The sequence below is a fragment of the Bombus huntii genome, chromosome 12 (genome assembly GCF_024542735.1).
Source record: "Bombus huntii isolate Logan2020A chromosome 12, iyBomHunt1.1, whole genome shotgun sequence".
NCBI classification, from domain to species: Eukaryota; Metazoa; Arthropoda; class Insecta; order Hymenoptera; family Apidae; genus Bombus; species Bombus huntii.
Window position 1 is genome coordinate 10977334 of NC_066249.1, and position 25167 is coordinate 11002500.

The 25167-nt window shown below is 36.6% G+C and overlaps 2 protein-coding genes and 2 long non-coding RNA genes across 4 annotated transcripts; 3 read left to right on the forward strand and 1 right to left on the reverse strand.

Annotated features, from left to right (window-relative positions):
• Nucleotides 1-5041: 5041 nt before the first annotated feature.
• Nucleotides 5042-10518, forward strand: LOC126872185 (radial spoke head protein 6 homolog A). The gene is made up of 11 exons (XM_050631808.1): nt 5042-5707; nt 6698-6887; nt 7021-7229; nt 7403-7490; nt 7670-7921; nt 8374-8496; nt 8602-8755; nt 8934-9086; nt 9412-9628; nt 9876-10066; nt 10152-10518. Exons 1-11 carry the CDS (start codon nt 5589-5591, stop codon nt 10208-10210), a joined length of 1755 nt encoding a protein of 584 aa, XP_050487765.1. The 5' UTR covers nt 5042-5588; the 3' UTR covers nt 10211-10518.
• A 137-nt stretch (nt 10519-10655) lies between these two features.
• On the forward strand, nt 10656-11810 carry LOC126872184 (exosome complex component RRP46). The gene is made up of 5 exons (XM_050631807.1): nt 10656-10923; nt 10982-11095; nt 11186-11307; nt 11376-11519; nt 11591-11810. The coding sequence occupies exons 1-5, from the start codon at nt 10824-10826 to the stop codon at nt 11771-11773; spliced, it is 663 nt and encodes a 220-aa protein (XP_050487764.1). The 5' UTR covers nt 10656-10823; the 3' UTR covers nt 11774-11810.
• A 173-nt stretch (nt 11811-11983) lies between these two features.
• LOC126872186 (uncharacterized) lies at nt 11984-13433 on the reverse strand. Its single transcript, XR_007691903.1, has 2 exons — nt 13089-13433; nt 11984-12996 (listed from the first exon to the last, which is right to left on the reverse strand). It is a non-coding gene; the product is annotated as an uncharacterized LOC126872186 (long non-coding RNA).
• Nucleotides 13434-13737: 304 nt separating this feature from the next.
• Nucleotides 13738-17737, forward strand: LOC126871914 (uncharacterized). The gene is made up of 2 exons (XR_007691783.1): nt 13738-14011; nt 14525-17737. It is a non-coding gene; the product is annotated as an uncharacterized LOC126871914 (long non-coding RNA).
• Nucleotides 17738-25167: the final 7430 nt, after the last annotated feature.

A 25167-nucleotide genomic window follows, 5' to 3' on the forward strand; every position in this document is an offset into this window, starting at 1 on the left:
GATTGGATGGCGAAAGTTTCGGACGAATGCGGTGATTCATGAATAGAAGATTTTTGTTCGGGTTTCTTGGATGTTTTTCTATGAATTGGATTTTCAACCGGTTTGAAAATGAAAGCCTTGATAAGTAAGGGTGACCGATGTTTGAGAGATTTTTGTTTGTGGTGTGTTTGGGTACGATTTTAATTTCTGGTTGGAACACTTCTGGAGATTTATGAGTATTCTGTATGAATGAGTACATGAATGAACTGATCGGTATAAATGCAACCGAGTTACACGTCGTGTTATAATAACATTGTAATAAAGAGGTTAAATAAACGATATAGAGTTCAGCGATAAGATAGAGCGATTTGTCTTTAGATCGTGCTATCAGTTGCGTTATAGATTAAATATAAAAATTAAATGAAAATGTCGAATAATGTACATAAATAATGTATTGTTCTAGAATTACGTATATTTCGATCTTTGTGTATCTTATTTAATATTTACTTGTTTTGGAAAATCAATAACATAGTGACTTAAAATATTCGATTGTCGCTTCAAGATTTTAATCTTCAATTAATCAAATTACAAACGTTGTCACGAAGCTGACATAATCTGACAACCAGAGAAGATGAATCAACTCTTGGATAATATAATTTTTTTTGTATAAGTGACATATTTGATACCATAATTCCATCTGGAAGAAATAAAATGGATTTATCTAAAATTTATAATTATCGAAATTTCTCGTTAAAATGTGACCTGGATAGAATAAAATTTTACCTGATTCAATATAGATGCAATCAGAAAGTGATCCTAAGTTTTTCACCTGTCCGTTATCCTAACGATATATGGCAATATTACTCTTACCCCAATCGCCATCTTACGGGCCTCCTGTATATTTTCCGTGGTAACGGGCAACGAGGTCACCCTTAAGCCGCAAATAGTTCACGCAAAGTAATCAAACAAGTTGTTACGATGTTACAAAAAAAGGAAAACGTTAGCGTAACGTAATTAGAAGCGTGCCTCTTGTCGGTGCTATCGGGCGTGAATCTCATTTCGACTCGGACGCGACGTCGCGCGAAATTCGACGGACGCGATTAGCGGACGAACGTTAACGTCCGTTTGTTAATTAATGCGCGTGGTATGGTCGCACGAACAATACGCTCGTCGAACCCGCCAATTCAATTTCGACAAGCCGGATTAACGCGTCAGGATGAATCGGCGCCGGCGCTCGATCACGGCGTCAACACGTGCCTTTTATTAATCACCCTCCGATTTTGTTAATTATCCCCTATTACCAAATCGCCGCGATCGAAATAATCGGGCCAACATCGATCACACCTACGCCACTCTGCGTGGGCTTAAGACGAAATGGGCTCGCGATTAATATCAATTTTTGTATATTTATGACATAAATTTATAATTAATTCCTCTTTGGAAATTACAAGAAAATTTATTGATATTTTATTCTAGTTTACCACGTGTGTAACCAAGATCACATTATTTCCAAAACCAAAAGCACATTATTTCTGCTGTGTATATCTGATTGTGTATCAGGTTCAAGGATATACATGTCCTTTAAGCCTAAACGTGTATAAGTTTTGAGCTAATGATATCGATATGGACGAGAGTGATTGAAGCGCGAAGTTTAGATTACAGCGCTAATATAATGAGTGAAATTATGTATTTGTTTTTAGTGATAATATCTGTGAATGATTAACATTTATTGACAGTTATCCGTATCTCGATGTCGATATTTGTAATAATCATCGATACAGTTTAATCGTCACTGCGAAAGATTTATATTTCGAAACTGTGAAAGAAGGCATGGAGTTATGCGAATGTTGTTGACAATTATATGATAATATTTGCCGTTGGTTATCGACATCAATGAAATTGATTTGGCGTGTATTTTACTTTTTGTATTATTATATTTTTGTCGATATTCCACTCTTTAATTTTGTTTTGTTCTGTACTGTGAATACGTATTATACACGTGTGATATTAAATATATTGTAAATATTGTTACAGATTAGTACTTATTTAAATATTATGCATTTTTACAATCGCATTCTGTACCTCCTCGTTCATTTAAGAGATTAATTCTAACATAAAAAACAAAAGAAATATAAACTTGAAAAGCAAATCTCGTTACTTCTCGGAAGCTATCGCCGCTTATCAATATTTGCCGACAATTATTGACTTTGTTCAATGTCTGTCGACGATTTCAAGATGAATTCAATCTAATATAATTTAAAGTTCCAATATTAAAACACAAAAACATATAAAACATCAATGATACTTTATACATGGAAACACTGATAATTTCCAATAAAAATATGTAATAAAGAAAATACAATAGAAACCTAATTATTTTTTCTACAAGTCCATTCTTCGAACATTCATTAGCTTTGCACATCCATCGAATGATGCTATCCGATCACTGATCGAAGATCGATAACGTTTACATTTCCGCCGTTGTAAACGCGAATCCCTTTGCCAGACGCCACCTGTTATACCATTCGCGAAATTACGAGATTGAGATTATTAGCGATTCAGCCGTCGAAAATTCGCTATGTGCTGCGGTTTGACCCCTCCCTAACCGATCCCTCATTGACGAATTGACCCCGATGACAAATCGCGTCGCACGTGTGACTAACTGATAGCGGCGCGAGTTTCTGTAATCCCCGCGATCCTAAAGCCACTGGTGGCCGATTAGCGAACGCGATTGCGTTCAGTTAATTAGTGCGTACAGATTGTCAGCCTGCAGTCAGGATTTCCTCTCTCTATTCCAAATCTCCTGGTTCTATTGATTTTCCTGCAACTCTACATATTCGTATTTTTATCAATGACGATGGAAACGAAAATTAAGATTAACGGTTCCGGCTTCAAATCTCTAATTTGCTAGTCGTGATTTTTGATGGAACAACAATGTTTTTTGAATAGCTATTTTCAATTACTGTTTGTATAGAAAATTTGATCACGGAAATATTCAAGCAAAGTAATTATCTAGTTCAATGTGATAAAAATCGTATTATAATGGTTTGTCGCCGTACGCAAACATTCCATATTATGCTTTTAAATATATTATTTGTTATATTGCTTCAGTTTAATTACTTTTCCAATAGTAGTCCACAGTCGAATATATATTAAATTAAAATTGTATTTTGATAAATCGAATTTAGATGCGTTCCCTATTGAAAACACGTTTTAGCCAGTTCTGCGGGTCATTCTATTATAGGAAGGAATCGCGACCTGAAGAAGATTGAGAAATATAGACGAATTTAACCTGACTTGAAAAAAAAGATCGGTTGAAAGTATTGTTAAAATTAGACGGCGATGATGGAAAATTTGTTAATAATATATCGTTGTAACTTTATTGGCATTAGTTATTCATAGTGAAATTATGTATTTTGAAGAAACTAAAAACATTTCCAGTAGAGCAGAATTGTTTTTTCAATAAATAATCTTTTTGTGCAACATGAAACTGTAAACATACAGACTCTTACGCTCTTTGATGGAAAATATGTAGAACAAGAAACATATACTTAATCGGTTTTAAATACGAATTAAATACGAATTTTAAATTCTATTCAATTTATTAAACATATTTCCAGTGATCTTTTCGAAAAATTTCTTGGAAACAGGGTAATGCGTCAAACGTTGCGTCACATTTCATAAATAACATTTGGCAGACGAAGAGTTACAAGACCAATTGCGTTTCGTGTATGTAACGTAATCATGTTTAAAAGTCAAGGTGCTTGGTAAACTATTAACACTACGTTGGATGATCATTTCTCTGCGGCATATCTCCGTCGTGGTTCGAGGAGCGCGTGTTTAGAAACGGCTTGTCGTACGGTATAAATTGTATATACATATCGTAAGAGAAATTGGTCGTGTTCAAATAAATAAACATCCGTCTGAAAATGGGAGCGCTAAACAAACGATGATCTTGATCGTAAAATTCGCGGGGGCGGTGGCAGCATCGCTATTTATTTAAATAGTGGATATTTTTGTAAAAGTTCTCTCCGCGCTACAATTCTCAACTTGCTTGTAATTTCAATTTCTTTTTCTTTCTACTCTGCAGACTAATTTTTCTAACCCTTTCACGAAATTGTATAACTTTTGTTATTTCCACTTCCGCAATGTTATATAATTCTATAATTCGTTGTACGTAAATATGGTAGGTTAATAAATTCTAAAATTTACGTAATTTACGAACGAAATCAATTATTCCTTGCGAAGTTTATCTCTCTATTGGTGTAATCTTAGTTTCAATCCGGATCATAACGATCGGATAATTGGAATATCGGTAAATTCAAATTGTACGGTTACGTATTACCTAAAATATCACGGCGATGATTCCTTCGTTTTCGTTATTTTTATTATTTCCAAAAGGTATTTATCCGAAGATATTCTAAATCGAGCTGTTTCGTCGGTTATCGCTCTGTTAGGTCACTTTTTCCAATGGCAGGACACGTGTCCTGTTACACAGCACTAGGGATGGGCGTCAAAGGAAGCAGCTAGTGACCTCGAGAAGCAACGTTTCTATTTAGGGCAGACGATAGACGATAAACCGTGCTCCAGGATGCAGCCTGATAGAAAGCGGCGCGTGCGATTTAATTTCATTAAGATAGATGGTCATTCATATGCGCGACATAATTCATTCTCGCGTCTCTCACTGTACTGCGCCATTAGCTTGTTCATTGTTGATTGGATTTTGATTATCTCCGATGTTATATACTCACTATTGAATCATTATCGTATAAAATTTATATCGATATAGTAAAACTTCTAATTTGTGATTTACCTGAATTATTACAAAAGTCTTTGTTTTAATTTCATAACGTATATTTAATTTATTACTCGCATTCAGATCGACATCGTATACATAAATCATAAAAAATGCATTGCATTCTACGTCAGAAATATAAAACCATATCTTCTGCGTGTAATTTAAACCGAGTCTATCATCTATTTTCTATCTAAATATATTTCTATCTAAATACATCTATTTTCCACTACTCAGCCATCAGAAATCAGATTGTTTAAATCCCAGCTTAATTTCAGGTTAAGTAATTTCAGTCGTATAAACACAAAGTTCAATAATTTAAATCTGACAATACATATATCTAGCCAAAAGGTAACTCCTTTTGATACAAATGAATATGTTCACGATGAATCTCCATTGTGAATAACCTCATTATTTCCAGAAACAGGTATCAGCGAAAAATCAGCGGAGTAACATTTATCTGCAGGTTTAATTAATTTCATTCTGATTAACAACGTTTTCGGTTCGTTAATATAATTGGGTCATTAGATAACGCTTTCGAAACTGTAGCCGCGAGTAACCTAAAGCGTCCGTGGAGCGGATGAACGACACTGATTATACGCTGAAAATAAACGAAGGCGACAGAAAAAAAGAGAGAATCGCCATTGTCTGACACCGCGATATACGCGTGTTACAAAACGATGACATCAAATGTATAAAACGGTTACGTTTTAGTGTACGATAAAAATTAGAAACATTTCGCGTAGTTTGCATCGAAAACAAGAGTAGAATCGTACAGAAATGCGTTGGCGGAGAAAATAAATCGACGTTTAATATGGCGTACAGCTATAACATCGAAGAAGTACCGCCCGACGATGTTCCCTGCGTGGAACATGATATACGGCGTGCTAAAAAGTTTCTTCAAAAACACAGTCCGGAGTCAGGTGATAGCTTGTGAGTTCATGAATTTGAAACGCGACTTGCTCCACCGAATTTAATCGGTGGATCGGTGAATCGTTGAACGTAGAAAATTTGAAAAAGAAAGAGGAATTAACTTCTTGTGGGATCAATTGATTAAACTTAAAAGAAAATTGGGATGTGTTTCTAGATATAGAATGACTATGGAATATCGAAATTTCTGAGAAAGAAAAGTTTGAAACTTGTTAGGAATTGTAATTGATTATATTTCAAAGTGACAGTTATGATCACGATGTTCTTATTTCTCGATAGAATGTATGAAAAGGTTAGTTAGATGTAAAAGGCTGACAGCGTACCAAACTTTTGAACGTATGTATATCGTATTGGTCACTATATCATTGTATATTTGGAATTATACTCGTTGTAAACAGAAACGAAATGTACAGACATCTCTTAGCATCCCTTATGAAGTTAGAATTTAATAATAATTACATATCAGCTTCTTAGGAATAGCGAGACGCTTCGAGGAAATCTTATCGAGGTTATCAAATCAAAAATATTATCTTTGACTACTACTCGCTTTTGAATATAATCAACTATTTTAGTGGTCGATTTATTATTAATAAGTTTGCTTTACGATCTTCTGGAAACTACTTAAGGCAACTTCAACTAGTAATTGTTACCATATCATGTTACGATAGTATATAAAAAGATTACACACAGACAATTTTTAATTAGTAATTCCCAATCTGCAAAAATTGCTAATAAGGTTGGAATTTAAATTAACCTTTGTTAGGCATATAATCTTCCTTTATTGAATCGATACCAAATCTGTAACATGAATGTGACTCGATATTATAATATAAAAGAAGTGTTTAATAAAATAAAGACTCGACTGTTTCATTGCTCAACCTATAATTAATTAATAGTGACGATCGGAGTCGATCACATTATCTCTACAAATACAAAGTATTGTAATAGTAAAAATTTCCTTAGATATTATTTTCGATTCTGAACGATTCTTAGGTACGATCACTTGACGGAAGTTTTAGCGAAGATACTCGCCGAGAGGCCAAAGAACGCGGTGGATATTTTCGAGGAATTCAGCAGAAAAGTCAAGGAGGAGAGATTCAAGACTCAGTCCAATCATCTACGAGACGTATACGTTGCACCGGCGCAGTATGAGGATGCGAAAGAGATCATCAAGCTGTTCAAGGTACGGACAGTAGGCAATTAACGATTAAACCGGGATCTTTGATTTAACTGTCGTATAAAATAGTAACGTGAATCGCGAGGAAAAGTTGGTCGTTATTTAGACGGATACTTTGAGCGTCTTACTGCAATTCTAGAATGTTCAGAGTATCTACGAAGACAAGGGAGAAAAACTCGAGACAGAAGAGGAAGAGGAAGAAGGGGATATAAAGAATAAAATACCCAACATGTTGGATCTTCTATTTTATTTCGAACAGACTGGCGTGGGGTTGCCACGGGGACAAATGGTATTGCTTAATTTGTCTATACGAAAACTCATGGCCGAGTCTCCTATAGAAAATGTCAGGTAAATACCGAGAAATTTTATTATCGTAAAAGAAATGTTCGAAAATTAATAAATTCGCGCGATAGATTTCGGATAAAAATCCTTAATAATTTAATTTCATGCGATATATTTTGGACAAAGATTCTGAATAAATTTTTAAAGAATATTCTTAAATTAATAATTTCACATGATAGATTTTGGGGAAAGGTACTTGGGAGTCCAAAAAATTATTACGTGGTAGAAGCAGACTTGCAAACAGAGGAATTGAACAGAAGATTAGAGGTAAAAGAATGACTTGGAAACGAAACTTTCATTTTTCACAATGAAATAAATCCAAGTACTGTCTATCTTGATATTATTTTCTTGAATCACGAAACATTGTAAGCCAACACGATAGAGTAAATTCATTTTAGAAAGAGAGAGAGCAAAGCACTTTCTGAATATCGTCCACGCGTCTGCAGAGAATGGCGGAGGAGGAGAAACAGAGGCGTGAAGAGGAGCGAACCAGAGCGGAAGAAATGGCTATAGCAGAGAGAGAAGCTGCTGAAAACATGGAAAGAGAAGCGACGGAGGAAACTGAGGGAGTAGCTGAAGCAACGGAAGAAAAAGAACCGGAAGGTTTGAAGCTCGTCTTTCCGCCTCTACCTACTCATTCGTGGGTACCACCAACGGAAGTACCGTCGGAGAGAATCGGAACTGGTGCGAATACCAAGGTATACTTCACGAATATCTTTAATGTAGGAACAATAAAGACAGCAAAATTTTTTTACCGAAAAAAGAGATAGAAGTTAATTGTTACACGCGAATTAGATCGAGCTTTATGAAACTTATGGAAATTGTAATTCATGTGTTATTTTTTAAAAATAAAACGCTTTTCATGTATTCGTACAATTTTTACGCAAAATTACGACGTATCGTAAAAAGTTAGGAGCACAACTTCCACAGAATTAAAAATGAAATTATCTAATATGAGTCATGGTTTCTGATTAACGATTAAACGTAACGATATCATTACGTAACATTCCATTAATCGAAGTGGAATCACATTGTACGAGTGGAAAACATCAGCAGCATTCAAAGCGCAACGTTCGATCGAATTAATATGCGACGCAAAACACGGGGCGTGTTTTCCTGAGCGTGATCCCGGTGGTCGACTTTGTTCCAGGTGTATTTTGTATGCAACGAGCCCGGTTTGGACAAGTGGATCGAACTGCCACCGGTTACACCGCAGCAGATAGTAATTGCACGACAGATTGTTCGCTACTGTACAGGAAATTTGGAAACGCCGGTACGTGTTCATTTTCCACAGAGACAAAAAAATAAAATAAAAAAGAAAGAGAAAGGTGAAAAATATCAAAAATCGAAGAACCACGATTATATTTCCGATTTATAGTTTCACACTTTCCCACCATTCCCTGGCACCGAAAAGAATTATCTCCGTGCACAAATAGCCAGGATTAGTGCGACCACCCAAGTTTCGCCGATTGGATTTTTCACTTTTGGCGCCGGAGACGAGGAGGAAGAGTTGATGGAGGAAGTAGAGGAAGGTATATAACGTTTCGTGTTTATCTGGAAGAAAATTCGAAGAAGAAAGATCAGTGCTATAAATTATTCGCAACGCTCGTTACTGTTTTATATAAGACTCGTTTTATTAATCATAAAAGAGGAATTTTTCTACTTTATATAAATATAATATTCTTTAAATACCATTCATTGCATGTATAGGCGGAGAATTGTCAGAGAACGTACATTACGATCCTTTGCCTATTAAGGATTTAATAGACCCTTCCATGTCGAACTGGTGTCATCATGCACCGTATCTTTTGAAACAAGGCCGCGTCGTATGGTGGAATCCAAAGGCAACACAAGAAGAAGTTAGTCATTCTTATAATAATAAGAACAGAAACACAAGTTTGTAAAGAATAAACGAAACTTCTAAAACGATCAAATATACTTCGTTATGGTCGAAACAAAAGAATCTTACCGAAAAAGTTTAGATAAACTTAATCGAGAACAAAATTTTATTTTTAAAATGAATATTGCACCGATCTAACATTGGAAGCTAAAAGATTAACTTGAAAAAAGGACAATATGTATATAGAGTACTACAGAATGTAATCTACTTAGCATATATCTATGTAGAAAATATCTACATAGAAAATATCTATTATGGACTACTTATCATGAAATTAGGAAATTGGAGAGGAAGAGGAAGTGGGTGAAGAAGAGGAGGAGGAGACAAGAGCTGGACCCCAGGCAGAGGTTGGTCCACCACTTTTGACACCGCTATCGGAAGACGCTATCGTGGATTCGATAATACCGTGGAGAGTCTTGCAATCTTCTCACGTCCAACTTGACCAGGCAGTTGCGTTAATTAGATCAAATATTTGGCCTGGCGCATTCGCGTTCGCCTGTGGAAGGTGCGTGCACTCTAGCCCCTACTCAATAATGATTTTCCATTAAGCAGACGTATCTTTGATATTTATGTCGCCGACGAATATAAATTCCCCTTGGGATATCGAAGAAACAGCACGCCAAGCTTGGCCACGAGGGGTACGGTTTTATCATGGGGCGAATCAACCGGGAAAAGAGGAATTATGGCGCGTTAAAGGAAAATTAATGCGCGAGAAATTACGCTAATGTTACTTTAATGGTATCTCTCCACAGGCGTTTCGCTAACGTGTACATCGGCTGGGGTCACAAATACATCACGTACAATTACAGTCCACCGTCCATGCCACCTGTGCAAGATCAGTACATAATCGGTCCCGAGATTATGGAAATACAAGATCCCACCTTCGAACAAGAAGAAGCTTACAGAATTTCTCAGATGCCACCTCCGCCAGTTATACCGATGGGTAAAATCAATGAAATTAATAGTATAATTGGGTTGAGAAGATTTTATTTTTCTCGCGTTATGCAAAAAAGTAATTGTTCTTGCAGGAGAGGAAGAGGAAGAAGGAGTTGAAGAAGAAGAGGAAGAAGAAGAAGAGGAAGATTAAGAAGATGAGCAACCTGGATAACTACGTTATCAGTAAGGTTTGGATCTAAAGGGATCTAGATTTACTGGTAAAACAGACGAAATCGACTGTTGGTACCCTTATAATTGACTTATCTTGAGAGAGAGAATAAGATTTCTTACTATTTAAATCAGTCTATGTAAGAAAATAATATTCTAATGTTGAACACTTCATGTGAATACTGCATATGAAAAACTATGATACTATATATTATATATATTATAATTAAGTTTAGTATTTAAAAATTAATTGAAAAGATACATGATCTTTAAAAGTTTATATCTATCAAAAAATGTTTGGAAAATGTTTCAATATAAGTATTAAAAATTATAATTATGGTAATTTGTATATTTTAGTGGTGTACAGCATTTTTTAAGAATTAAAGTAAAAAACATTTCTTGTAGATCAGTTTTCAATCGGTAAAATAGGAATTCCTTCCTAGGGAATTTTGTTTCCTAAACGTTTAATTCGAATTACTGTAACACGTGCTATATATATATATATATTATTCTATATCGTATCATAACCTCTAAACCACGAATTTCCCGCCAAGTATAATTAAACAACATATGCTTTTTAATTGTAAGAAGCGGACATGTCTGAAGAAACGCCGGAAGGTGAATTTAGATTACGACCAATGAATTGTGAATTAAACCAACTTTCAATGCCTGATGGATCGGCAATGCTAATGCAAGGTAGGTTAACCTTAATTATCACTATCATTATTTATTAATAACATTTTATGTATTTTAGGAAATACTGCTGTAGTTGCTGGTATATATGGGCCGATAGAAGCAAAACCACAAAAAATGATTTATGATAAAGCATCAGTCGAAGTATCATACAGTCCTATCAAAGGTCCAGCAAGTAAGTGAAACAAAATTTTTAATTATTGAATTAAAGCTGATTCAATTGCTCAACAACATAATGATATTAATACATTATTAATTTTTCAAGAGGTGGATGACAGAATGACAGAAATGTATATCAAAGAAACTTGTGAAGCTGCAATAATTGTTACTTTCCATCCAGCAACTGCTATATGCATTAATATACAAGAATTAGAAGATTCTGGTGGGGTATGATCTTTACATTCCTAGTATAAAATCACTTATACTATATATTAATAAATATGAATAAATTTTAGATATTAGCCTGTACAATAAATGCAGCATGCTTGGCACTTATTAATGCTGGTATTCCAATGAAATTTACTATTGCAGCAGTGAATTGTATGATACAGGAAGGCACTGAAAATATTATACTAGATCCTGATACTACTCAATTACAGGTATTTAAAGGAATATTTATATACTTTAAGGGAAAAATTGAGATATTTAACGAATTATCTATCCATTTTAGGAAGCTAGAGCAGAATTTACATTTGCATTTGATAGTATGAATAAAGATGTTATATGTTGTAATACTGTTGGTAGTTTTACGGAGACAGAATTTTTGGAAGCAATGGAAAAATGTAAACAAGTTAGTCAATATGTATTTGATTTCTATAGAAATCTTGTAAAAAAGTATGCAAAAGTGATATAATATATATATATATTGTTTGCAAAACATGTTTTAAATACTTCTGTCAGGATCAAGCAATTTGCCATTACCATCTTTTTAGCACATGCGAAGAAATTGATTTAATGATCTATTAAGTCAATTAAAAATGAGTATTTTGATTTTATCTCAATCTTAATCAAAATGATATAAATTTTGTCAAATATCAACTTTAAATATAAGAAAACAGAAAAATTACTTATTTATTTATTATTTATTTAGGGAAAAATTATAAGGAAATAAATTCTGGCAACTAATAATCAAAAAGTTCTAAAAACAATCGCGATATCTCGTTATTCGTAACACTAAAACAAACACAACTATCATTTCATTGCATTAAATTTGTCGGGTCTCTTCTAAATTTAGTCCCGAAAATCTCTAATTACAAAAAAAAAAAAAAAAAAAAAAAAAAGAAAAAGGAACCATGGTTAACCATTGTCTTACATACGTACGTGCAAACCATTATAATGCCCATACATAATTATAAAATCACAAGTTCGTTTTGAAAGCCATCTTGTGACCACGACTGTAATAATGAATTTAATTAAGCGATAAGTGAAACTAGAGACAAGTTGTATTTTCTACTCGTGCCAGTTTTACGGTCGGTTTCTTAAATTTGAATTCCAAAGACAGGTTGGACACGCTATAACGTGCCTACCCGATCGGAGACTGTCTGATTTGTCCTGATCCTACCCATTTATAATTAACACTCACACCAGAAGGTATGCTACCTGTCTACCTAACACTAGATTTGGAAAAATGGCAAGAATCAAGTAAACCAACACAATCATCCTTCAGTTCTCAGACATACCTTCCGGATGCGAAAAGCTTACACTAGGGAGAGGTTCCGAAACGTCTCCAACATTCGAGTCTGACATACAACTTTTACATTCTAATTAACGTAACATTTTCCTGAAATCAACTGACAGTGGCTAGCGACCATTGTTTTATTAGCGATTAACTCTATCCTGAATTGATAAATGAAGCATAAAATATTATTACTCGCAGGTAGAAGATTTACGTTATCTAACCAATCACCCGTGTCGATTCGGACTATTCGCCCTACGACATGATTGGGTGACTGGAAGAATAAAAGTTACATGCAACTCATTAGACGCGAAAGATATCGTCATTAATGTTATCTCTGTTCAGAAAAGATCGTCCCTCAAATATCGTATCCTATGGTGGAAGTGAAGGTTATGCAAAATCTATAATAAAAAGTAATTGTACTCCATTAAATGCTCAAATTTGCTTGGATGTTATAAATTAATGACTTAACTGTTATAAATTAATACCAAACCTTTGTAAATCGTTGAATACGAGAAAGTACTTTATGTTATATCCACTTCTTCAGTACCTTGACTTTGTTTCAAATTTTACCAATTTTCACGTTCGAATTGAGTATACAGTAGAATTACATTTATTTGAATTTATCGTGGGATAAATACGTAATTCATATAATTGAAGTTCATATGATAAAAGCGTACTTATTCTCCTTGCTATTTATAATTTCTTCTTCATATGATAATAGTTCACGTCCAGAGAAGTAAATTTAATCACCAAATGTTTATTTCATTAAAATTTTGTATAAGTAAACGAAGTGCGTCAAACGAACTAACTACATTCGACATAACGTTATAAACCGTAGAGGGCGTAATAAAACCTCTAAATGGTCGGTGTTACAGAACATGTGGCGGAATTTCTCTGTGGATATAATATCACAGAATAAGAACTTTATTCTGACTAATTTTTAATGCTATATTTTTATAATACTTTTTATAATATTTTTTATAACATTTTTATAATATTAATTATTAGTGTACATAAAATATTACAAGACTTTAACACCCTATTCCTACAAACTTTTGTTTGAAATTAGCGTTTAGTTAAATACAGTAACTGCAGATGGCTCCAATAATTTCTCTGTAAAGTGCTGCACTCTAGTTGTAGCTTTAGTGAAGAATTCTTATTCGCGGTTTGTGGTTTGTCACGTTTAAAGAAAATTTCGTTTTCGTCTTGTTGTCGTGTCATAAATCATAATTCAGTTTTTACTATACAACGAGCACAGTAAACAATCTAGTTAATCACTTTTCTGTTATCATTTTTTGCAATACAATTCCTTATTACGATGTACTTATTTCTATTTTCAGATCAGCGCTAGAATCAATTGGGAAGTACTTCTAACCGTCATACTTCAAATTCAATCAATTTCTGAGGAGATAGGTTCATCTAATCAGTTTATTATTTAATTACATATAATTACATACCTGCATGATCTTTCTTATATCTCAAACGCATGCAATTGCGTTAATATGTTCAGAGTTATGTTATCGCCTCACCAGACATTCTCGTGCAATATTTCCCTGTAATGCATAAATATCAAGAAGCAAATTCAAATCAACAGGTAGCTTCTCAACTTCCTCCGTCGCCCTAGCAATATAACTTTAAGTTTCGCGGTCATTTATCATCGCAGCCCATTAACTTACGCCATAACAATCGGCGTTTCTTAGATTGCAATTATAGTAAATTTTCGTGCAGCTTTAACGAACCGTGTATATGCTTCTCTAATAACAGCTACGACTTTTCGTTGCCATCTTGTCTACTGGATACAATGAATTATTATACAAGTGTTTCGTTACTTCCCTCTTCCATCGTGATAGCTTGAGTGTCGTGACGAATCGCTGACTCAGCTGTGTCAATCATTTCGGTTGCGTTAATTTCTATGGTTGCTTTCAGGGGAACCGTGCAGTAGACGATTTAAGAATATAGTATGCATAACCATATAGATACCTATAACCTATGCATATGTATATATACCTATCTGTAAAAAATAATGTATATATGTACCTATTTGTAAAATACCACGTTTGTGGAAATAATTCAAATGTAATATTATCATATTATCGCAGGAGTTTGACTTTTACATAATATTTCAAGTAATCGATCATATTCGCGCGATTTCGAAACAATGTAACAATGCATACAAATAGACTTCTCCGATAATCTTTGCATTACCATGCAAGAGTAGATATGCATCGGTTATGCATGTTGCTTCGTTAAAGCCAGTGTGGCGTGTAGCGAACGTGACATTGTGGAATAAATAAAGTTATATAATATGGTAGAATAAATGTGCATATCGATATCGTGTCCGGCGAATTTGCATCCGCGCACGTGGTACTATATTTCGACCTTTCGCCGTAGCGCGGCGCTATTAAAAACGAATGGCAACCAATTACGCGGGAATGCAATTGCGACCATCTCCGTACGAAAATGATCGTTCTCTGCGATATTTCCCAGATCCGTTCTCCGACTTTGATAATTGCCAGTTGGCCAATTATCATTTGTAATTCCGTCAGAGGTCGAAGCAAACCTGCTCGAAAGTAACTATGTTACCATGAGTGAAATTCAGCCGTGCTTGTACGTTCGTTCTCCGTTTCTAAACTGGCAACAAACGGTTCCCTTAACGTACAGGATAATGAGGTCTATCCGCGATTCTGGTTATCGTTGCCGAGTATCTTAGACCTTTTCCCGAGAGGCAAAGAGCAACTAACTGACACGTAAAAAATCCTTACCAACGTCCTTGCTTGACGGTTTTCAACCTTGTCGGGAGTATTCCTACGCGATTATCCGTGTCATCGACGAGCGATTGACTGTGCATGCTAGTCGCGTATGAGTGTATCGTATGTGTACTATGTAGCGTATCGTGCAACGTGGGTGACAGTGGAGAGAGTAATGCCTACGAAGGAGATCTCGAAGAGGAAAGAGACAGCTAGCCTCGACGAAACGAGTAGAGTGAGAGGGGTAACGATGTGAAAGACGAAAGGAGAGGAATAAGGGGAGGAAAAGGGAGAGGAAGGGGGACGGAGAAACGCGTAGCATGAAATAAAAGGGGAGGGAGTGAACAGCTAAGGGGGGAGAGCAAAGTAGGGTGGGCGGCGACCGTTTCAAGCGGAGGAGTGCCGTAGGGGCCGATAGGAACGAAGACCGTTGAGTTTGAGGCGAGGTGAGTGAAGCGCGGGCGTCACGACGACGTCGGTATCGTGGCTGGCCTCCGCCAATCCGTCCCTCAGCGGCCATGTTGCTCGTATACCTGGGGCGGAGCGCCATGGTCTCTGTCTTTTTACGTTCTCCAAGCTTCTCTTCCGCTCTCTCGCTTGCTCTCCTCCTTCTTCGCAACCAACGTCGCGTCCTCGTCTTCTTGTCGTTTCTATTCTTCTCCTTCTTTCTTTCGTTCTTTCTTCATTCGTTTTGTTTCATTTTTCTTCCTTCGCCTCGCTCCCTCTATCTGGTACGCGTACCTTGTTCTTCTCGTTTGCGCTCGCGTTACACTTCTCGCAGTCGCGCTTCTTTGTAGCTCCTCTTTCTGCTCGGCCACCTTCTTCTTCTTCAGGGGTAGCCGATCGCGCACCTGTGTGACCGGTGACGTAATACAGCTGGTATCTTGACCGCCAGCCGACCCTTTTCGCTTCGGTACAAGAACCGATCGTGTCACGGTAGCGTTGATCTTCGTGGTTTATGAACACTCCTTAGTTCATCAAGTCTTGGCGTTCTTTGGTTCATTTAGTTAGATATTCTATACAAACCGTTTAAAAATTGTACGTAGAATTATTATATACAGAATATTCTTAATCCTACGGAAATCTGATGCAATATTGCGGTATGATAGGTTATATAGTATTTCCGGGACAATTATTTATCTCATATTCTTGGCAGAATCGTTCATTTTCTATCATCATTTTTAAATGCTTCTCCTGCGTTCATTTTGTAACAGAATGATTTGGGACGTAATTGGGACGTAACAGGATCATAGAAAAGATCTTATAGGAGAAGATACAAAATGGAGATATATGTATAAACTTAAGATTGTTTCAATTATTTCTGAATACGAAACGAATAATAATTGCTATTGTGCTATTAGTGTCATTTTCATGTAGATATCATCCCTTTTAATGCGATTTTAGGTATCCATCTTCTAGTACATAAGTATGTCCTACTTAAAGTGGGATGACTTGAATTCAGACAAATTTTAAATCAATTAACGTGTATAAACACAAGCTGGATATCAAGTTGTAAGAATTCATCTAACTCGACTAATCGAAACGAGGCTTAATTGAAGAACTGTATCCCTGAACAAGTGATCGGTTCGCGTGGAATCTTCCACGCGGTGGTTACTTAAACGCATCGACTCAATAGAATCTGTAAGATATACGAGACGGAGAAACGGGATCTGTGAAGTCGAAGTGAATTATTTCCAGCGTGGACACGAGCAATTATTAGGATGCACACGGCCACTCGAGTTTCCCTCCGCGTCGTTCCGTCTAGGCGGCGGCGTAGCGGTTGATTTACGCCGCGTTACTCGGCAACGTTTTCGCCTCGCAACTGGGAAATAACAGTTCCGTACTTAACATTTCGTTTTACGATTACGCGAATCGTATGTAATTGCTGGCTGCGAGCTCTGGCCGCCAGCGCGATTGTATTTCGCCTTCGAGACCGCGTCAACTGTCCTATAGATCTTCGCGCGGCGAAAGAGAGCCGGGATAATTGTACGAACGCGGGTCCCGCCGGGAAACTCTGCAATTATTGGTATAGTATAGCGTTGCTCTCGCGCGGATGGAATTCCTTGGCTCGTTACGATCTTTCTTACAAATCAATTAGCCGAACATGAAGATATCACCGAGGAAATCGAGAACGATCACGTTTCGTTGCACGCTTTTCTTTGAGAATTCATCTTTTTAAGTTGTTTGCTCTGCCGGATATGTGTAGGACAGAAGGTAGCATACCAATTTCTAAATACTTTATATATGTAATACGTAGATATATTAAATGGTTTATTTATTGTTAGTATATTAATTTAGACAGATTACTAAAATGGTTTTATTTCTTTATAGTAATAGATTATAAGTAAATAATATAATTGTTCAAGGTGTATAAACATCATTAAATTTGTGACATATGCTGTGTTTTTATTGCACAGAAAATATACAACGAGTTTACAAATCGCTAGGATTTAAATATTGAAATATTTTGTTGTACCTATGTAACTATCTACTTATATTAAAGACATTTAAATTATTAGAAGTTAAATTTGATATAATTATTAACAATTCATCTTTATTCATTTTTAATTTCGCGATCAAATTCTGATCAAGAAATAATTCAGTAGACGTCTATTCCAGTGAGTATTTTATCAAGATGATTTGAAACGTAATTACGATATCATTTGGCTTAAAATTAACTTTTCATAACGTTTATCAACTTCTTTCCACAAACAGAGATAGTATAATTAAATATTATTCGGTTGACGACAGCGCGATGCGACATCATTCGGATTCTTTTGGTGCATCGAGGCTTATGCTGGAGCCAAAGATAGTAAATTGACAATACTAAAAAATACGATACACAAACGTAGTGCAATTTGTTCTACATTTTTTATTTATTTGTCTCGAGAGTAAAAACTTGGAAGAATATTTCAAATTCAATAAATATATGAGAGTTACATCGATATGGTAATTTCAAGTTGCTTGAGTTCGGATAATTTGAGTAATCTGAACAAAACTTAGTGATAGGCACTTTTATACAGAACTATAAAATGGGGATAGAATTTTCACGTAGGTATAATCCGTAAATATTTTTTCATCATTTTATTTAAGTACCTATACCTGCTTGCGTTAAAATCGTATTTAATCATTGTGAAGATCGCAGAACAGCATTCGAACGATCGTCCTACAATTCAACCGTCTTTTCCGGTGGAAAACGCGGCGTCCGGCATGCGGATCCCCGGTGTTTGCGTAACCCGACAAAATATACAGATCGAATTCGGAGTGATTTGTTTTCTTTGCCGTTAGAAATTTTGTTCGGCCGTCCTAGATGGCTACCGGGTGAAAATAAACATTTTTCCGGGCTTTTTTGCCGGTGCACACACGCACACGTTATTCGCGTAGCGTCGACGCGCGCGTCAAATAGTTGGAAACGGCCGAGCATTCATCTTCCAACTATTATCTCCAACATAACTCATCTGTTTTCCCCATCAGCCAAATTGCCGTTCTCTCTCGAAATCGACCAATCTCCTCCCTTTCATCCTGTTCTCTCTCTATTCTGTCAAACACTGCCCGCTTTTACATCGGTGACTTACGATTCGCGAAAAAGTATCAACCTGAAATCCCATCCAGTTTTGTGATTTACTGAAAAAGACAAATTTTCACCTAGATGTATGGTACAAAAATTCGAAAGTTGTTGCGGAAATCAAACCTATTCGGAGAAAAGTCTATCGTTATTTTTGACTGGCGATCAATGTAGTTTCAGTCTGAATAATTCTATGATCGTTAGATTTCGGATATTTATGTGCAATCATATTGTTCATCTATTACATATTGTAACTAACATCATACTTTACTTTGGATATTTTATAGATCTGTTTTTAAATTTCCTATAAATGCCTAAGAATGCACAGTGCAATTATCATCCCTCAATTTTGTCAGGCTTCTAGCGTCTGCCCTAGGTATCTGGGACAGCGATTTAACGATATCGCGTTATTTCACGTTACTACTTGACTTTCTTCCATTGGGGCATCGAATTTCAGGGTTCTGGGGGTTCTAGAAGCCAGGACATCCCGCGGACGAGACCTAGCTATCCACGGGGGTCAGAAACGTAGAAAGATAGATAGATAGAGAGAGAAAGAGAGAGAGAGAGAGAGAGAGAGAGAGAGAGAGAGAGAGATCGTGCTCGATCCGTTCTCGGCGGGGATGCTCCGAATTCCGAAAACGAGACCGTGCTCCTCTCGTGGGCGGATCGTGGCCCATAAATACTTGCGGTGTAAACACGAGTCGCCGAATGTTTGGCCAGCCCGAGCTCGGCCAACCGTGCCACGGATTCGATCGTCTGATGTAAACCCTTTGGTTAAATAAACCGGCCGGCAGCGTACGAGCCACGTTTCGTACGCACACATCCAACGATCGTTGTTTGACGGTGTTAGTGAGCAATAACGCGAGTGAATTAATTATTAATTCCACCCCTGGCCTGGCTATCCTTGCCTGGACCGAATGGCCTGGTACTGCGTTGAAACCAGACGAGATTTGCGACGATCTTCGGTTAGAAGAAACGTGTTTACGATACATAGAAAATATCGGTTTTATGGAGTATCGAAATTCGTAACATAAGGGAAGGAAATTTAACCGGTCGAAGTAAGATCCGCGTCTCGAGGAGCGAGGATTTTATCTTCACAATCGCGAGCTCTTATCTGATTCGGCAAAATACCGTCGGAGGAAGCAATAAATCATTTTGCCCCGGGAACAATCGAAATTCAGGTATTGTCACGTGACGGTCATGAGATCCGTCGTTGCGACATAGAGCTCGAACGTTCGATCTACGTTTCATGCACCGATTTCTCGGAAACTTGAAACACTCGTATCGTAATATGATCGTAACCGAGATATTTTTATACTTCTGAATAATTTTGTAACATCATGACATGCAGCTACGTGATATAAGGCACTATTTACAGAAGTAGCAAATATTGTAGATAACGTATGGTTAATTAATTAAAATATTTAACAAATTGTACATACATATATTTGAGAGTTTATAAGTATTTGGTCATGCACGAAAAAATATACCTGCCATTGCATTGTATCGATATAAAACGAGGATTTTATTAAGAAATACTATATCCTTGTCATCTTATCTATGCAATTATTTAACACAAAGTACGGTTTGCTTCTCTTTTTTAACAAATTTATCGCGTCTTTAAATAAAATAAATGAGATTGATATATATTTCCAATATATCGACGCCGATCTCTATTAGCCACAAGCCTCAACGAAAACCGTGTATTTACAGTAGTAGCACCAAAATTAACCTCATTTGCGTCACCAAAAATTATCTCGCTCTTACTTTAAACACCCATATTTTTGCAAAATCGAAAACCTATAAACTCATCGATGAAAGTAATAAAAACTTCTACCAATACGTTAGCAATAAATATACCTAACCATTATAATGTGAAATAATGTGAAAAAGAAAAAATCTCGACTCGACCCATCAATTAAATCGTCCAACAAAATAAAAAACAGCAATTGATCCTCAACCCACCGGGAGAGCAGGCATTCCACCCGAATACCTCGTTCGTAAACGCGAATATTACAGAACTACCCTCAAACGGACGTGTTGCGTACGCGCCGATATACGAGCGAGTATTAAAACGCGTTATCGCGGCAAATAGCCGTCGTTTTTCGACGTGGGTAACAGGGAAAGAAGGGTCGCGAGTTTCGTCGTCAAGGCTTATTCATAACGCGCGCGAATGGACGCGCGAGTAGTGCACGTGTAGCCGCGAGGCGAGAGGCGCGTTTATCGCGCGATGCAACGTGCAATGTGCGTCGGGTGGGCTGCGCCACGGGGGTCTCTCGTCCTGGACGTGTATTTATGGCCGAAAAAATATTTTATCATAATAATACGGAGATACGTAGCCACGGTAGACTCTACCTTTCTCTCTTTCTCCTTCTGCTTCTCCTTTTCCTTCTCCTTATCCCTCGTTCGTGGGATCGTGGTGCAAATGAGCAGCTCGCGTATCCACCGTATAAAAGAGAACTCGAATCTCCACCGTGTTCTCTCAATGTTGCCTCGTTTCCTCGTAAGGACTCGAAGGTAGTAGATACGTGGTACGTAACCGACGCGATAGGTTCGCGCGATTACCAGAAAAGTTATTAGGATATCGATCGGGATCGAGGATTTTTCGTTGGTTTTTACGCCACTTTGTCCGTGCACGGGGCACGGGGTTGCCACCGTGTGCTGCTGGAACCGGTGTCGGCTTGCATGGCGAAACCGAGCCGCGCTATAATGCACGCTAACGAAGCATAAAATGTGAGAACGAGCGGAACGTATTACACTCCCTAGTACACCGTTCGTTTTGCTTGCTTCGTACGCGCGAGTGCACTCAAGAGTGGTCGAGAGGCTCGTCGTTATTACGCTCGATGGGGGTGGCGGGTGGAAAAAGAGGAGAAAAACGAGCCAGCGCGAACTCCGCGATACGTTACATGCATCGCGACGATCTCGCCGCCGGTGGATCGTCACTGGGGTTCAAAGGGTCGAAGTTTCGCGGGCTCCGACGTTCTCACGACCCTCGATTCACGTCGGGTGCTTCTTAATCGTCTCTAAATCTCGGAGGTGTTTCTCGATGTCCGAGCAAGCTTCATCAGAGTCAACTAAATCGATGATAAAAGCGCACGCTTCCTCTCCCGCTGGCTGGCCTGACTCGCGCGTACAACCACTTAACACATTAGCCGAGGCGTATACGCGGGGTGCAAAGTATCCTCGTTTAAAGAAAGTCCTGGAGAAATCGTGGTATCGTGTTCGGTTGGTTACTCGCTGCGACGTATGTTCAGACGAGTTACGAGGCGGCCGCGCGAGCAGTTGCAGCTGCGACTCTAATTGCACTACCGACTCGTATTTGCATACGCGAAAAATATCCTCTGCTTCGTAGCTATGATTATTATTAACTTCTCGACGGCGGGATACTGGTATTATTGAACCTTCGTTGCACAGCTGAATTTTGTGACGGCCATTTTACCGTCGTTGTTATTATTGTTTTGTGTTTATTGCGCGTCATAATCGACTCATTATGATCGACTCGACGAGGCAAGAGAAGATATGTAGGTAGTTGAATAACATATATTGGGTGCGGGAAAGAATTTTGTATACTTTATAATTTTAGTTTTACGGTCCATAACGTTACTTCAAATTGAGATATCTTGTTGCTTTTTGCCGTGTCTATGGAGGTGATATTGGAGTTTTTAGATAGCGTTTACCATTCTGTTTGGAATATAAATTGAAAAAATAGCCGTAAATGTATGAAAAGTATATTCAATAGATGTTATGTTTTCGTTATGCATTAAGTTAATAAAAATGTTGCTTAAGTTACGGAAATGATTTATTCTGCTTTTGATAAAAATCAACATCAAGATCGTGTAAAAGATTTTAATTTTAAAAGCTCGATGAGACGTACATCGAAATTATATCCATTGTTAAAGACAAAGATACATTTTATTCAGAAGAATACAGAACTCACTTTTAATCTTTGGATTTGTATAAGTCTTAAGATCGTATACGATGTTATTCAATGGTTTTTGTAACTTTTTATCATGATGTTTAAAATACTATGCAATATATTCACGAATCACCGATGTATATATCTCTTCTGTTATATATTTGTATATATATAGATGTAGTAACACTTATCTATATGGGTAAGTAATGCAGACAGTTGGGTAGGTTCGTAATAACAATATACAAGTGGTTAAAATAATGACTAAAAGCAATATTTATCATTTTATAAGATCAACAGATTATAAATTCGTGTAGTTTATTTAAAAACTTACCAACAGTATATTGGAATTAAATAGACAATTCATTGACGTGTTCACAGGCTTGAAACGTCACTGTTTATTAATCAAACATGATAGCATTTCTCTCTTCCTATAGTATACAACGATTTAGTACATCCGATCCGTAATGTAGAAACAAAACAATCCGAGGATAAAGAACTTTTGGAACAACATAATTGTTATATAACGTTTGGTACTTATAGATTTTATTATTGCATATTAGTTTTCGAGAATCAGGTTTATTACGTGGTATAATAGCTGTAATAGTAAAAAAGGATAAAATCGTCACTAGTATGTTTACGCGTAGCTTCCTGTAATTACATCTCATCGTGTTAAAAATAAATAACATAATTGCAATGGCAATATAGTAAAAAATAATAGTAATAGTAAAAAAAGATAAAATCGTCACTAGTATGTTTACTTGTAGCTTCCTGTAATTAAATCTCATCGTGTTAAAAATAAGTAACAAGTATAACATAACAAAATAAGTAACAGTAATTGCAATGGCAATATATGCTCATGTATGTATGAGGATAACATAATCATAACATAATAATAAGTAACATAATCGCAATGCCAATATATGCGCATGTATGTATGAGGATAATTTATGAACTTAATGCTAGTAGCTTCTGCAACAGTTAACATCAACAACTAAAATTAACGAAGGATATAATAGCCGACGAGTAGAACGCTAGATGCAGTTTTTCTAATCAGTCTTTCATCAAACGAATTATATATGTAGCATTTTGTGTTGCGTTCATGTTACATAAATGCATAGAGTTTATCGTTAACGTAGACGCTAGACCTACTAAATTCGTTAAAATGATGTTCCAGGCCTTTGGTCTTTACGATTATTAAAAACATGTATTATACAAGTATTTCTAATTTTTAATGTAGAACCATGATTCTATCTATTCATTTTCATTCATAATTTTAGTTATAGTAGTTTGTGTGTTACTTATTGTAGTACATTATAAGTCAGAAGTTAAAGAATACAATTGCTTAATTATTAGTTCTCGCAGTCTATTTCACAAATGTTTCCCATTCATCTTAAGCTCATCGCTGGACTCCAAATATTATCGATCGTAATAACACGACGATCGCAGTCGGCAATTTCTAACGACGACTTTTTGACAGGAGTCGCGGGTACATCGTAAGCAGCCCCGCTGGCGATCGTTAAACTTCCATTTATAACCCAGCAAGTAGTTTACAGTTTGGCGAAACGCGATGAATAGAGTTGTTTGGGCTGATCCTCGAGGATCCGATGACACGGCACTGCCCGCTGAATCGTGGGTGTATCATTAATCATCGTTCAGTGAAAAAAACAGATCGCGTCGCTTCGATGACGTCACAAGTTTCGCGGATTGCCAGGTCACGTATCATCATCGCTGAGTTTCTTATTGTTTTTTCTAGATTAAAATAGCTTGAAGAAAGTATTTTTATAGCTGTATTATGATCAGTAGAATGACTACGTTAAATATAATAAGTGGACTGTTAAGAAGAAACGCTCAATTGGTGTCTAGCACGTGGGACTTTGAAATAGGTATCGATGATCTTAAAAATCAATAAAATCTTTCGAATAAGTAATTCAATTATTCTAGTTATGAACTCTGACTATGAGATTAGATGGTAATTGAATTATCCATCCCAGTCAATCTTACTTGGAGAATTTACATTCATATAAATTGACACAACTACTTTATATACGTTTCCTGGTATATATTCTACAAAACAGATACAGTTAGATAATTATTTTTCCTACAACTAATGCCAACAACACCAGCGTGTCTTATACCACAATGATTCTCAGCGTACCAATTCTCTCAAAACCTTTAAATCCATATTACAGATCTAATAGAATCGTTAGCGAGAAAATTCAGTTCTATCCTTCGTGTCTCCACAATATTTTCTTTATCAACTTTACACATTATGCTATTGCAAGTAAATACATACTCGTACTTATATTCATTGTCACGAGATCAGCTTAGTAGCTGAGGGAAA

Excerpts from the sequence above, each read along its gene's own strand:
- LOC126872185 (XM_050631808.1), top strand. The coding sequence starts at position 5,589 with ATGGCGTACAGCTATAACATCGAAGAAGTACCGCCCGACGATGTTCCC. Across the intron at positions 7,491-7,669 it reads AATTGAACAGAAGATTAGAG|AGAATGGCGGAGGAGGAGAA; the intron begins GTAAAAGAATGA and ends ACGCGTCTGCAG. Across the intron at positions 8,497-8,601 it reads CAGGAAATTTGGAAACGCCG|TTTCACACTTTCCCACCATT; the intron begins GTACGTGTTCAT and ends TCCGATTTATAG.
- LOC126872184 (XM_050631807.1), top strand. The coding sequence starts at position 10,824 with ATGTCTGAAGAAACGCCGGAAGGTGAATTTAGATTACGACCAATGAAT. Across the intron at positions 11,096-11,185 it reads TCCTATCAAAGGTCCAGCAA|AGGTGGATGACAGAATGACA; the intron begins GTAAGTGAAACA and ends TAATTTTTCAAG. Across the intron at positions 11,520-11,590 it reads CTGATACTACTCAATTACAG|GAAGCTAGAGCAGAATTTAC; the intron begins GTATTTAAAGGA and ends TATCCATTTTAG.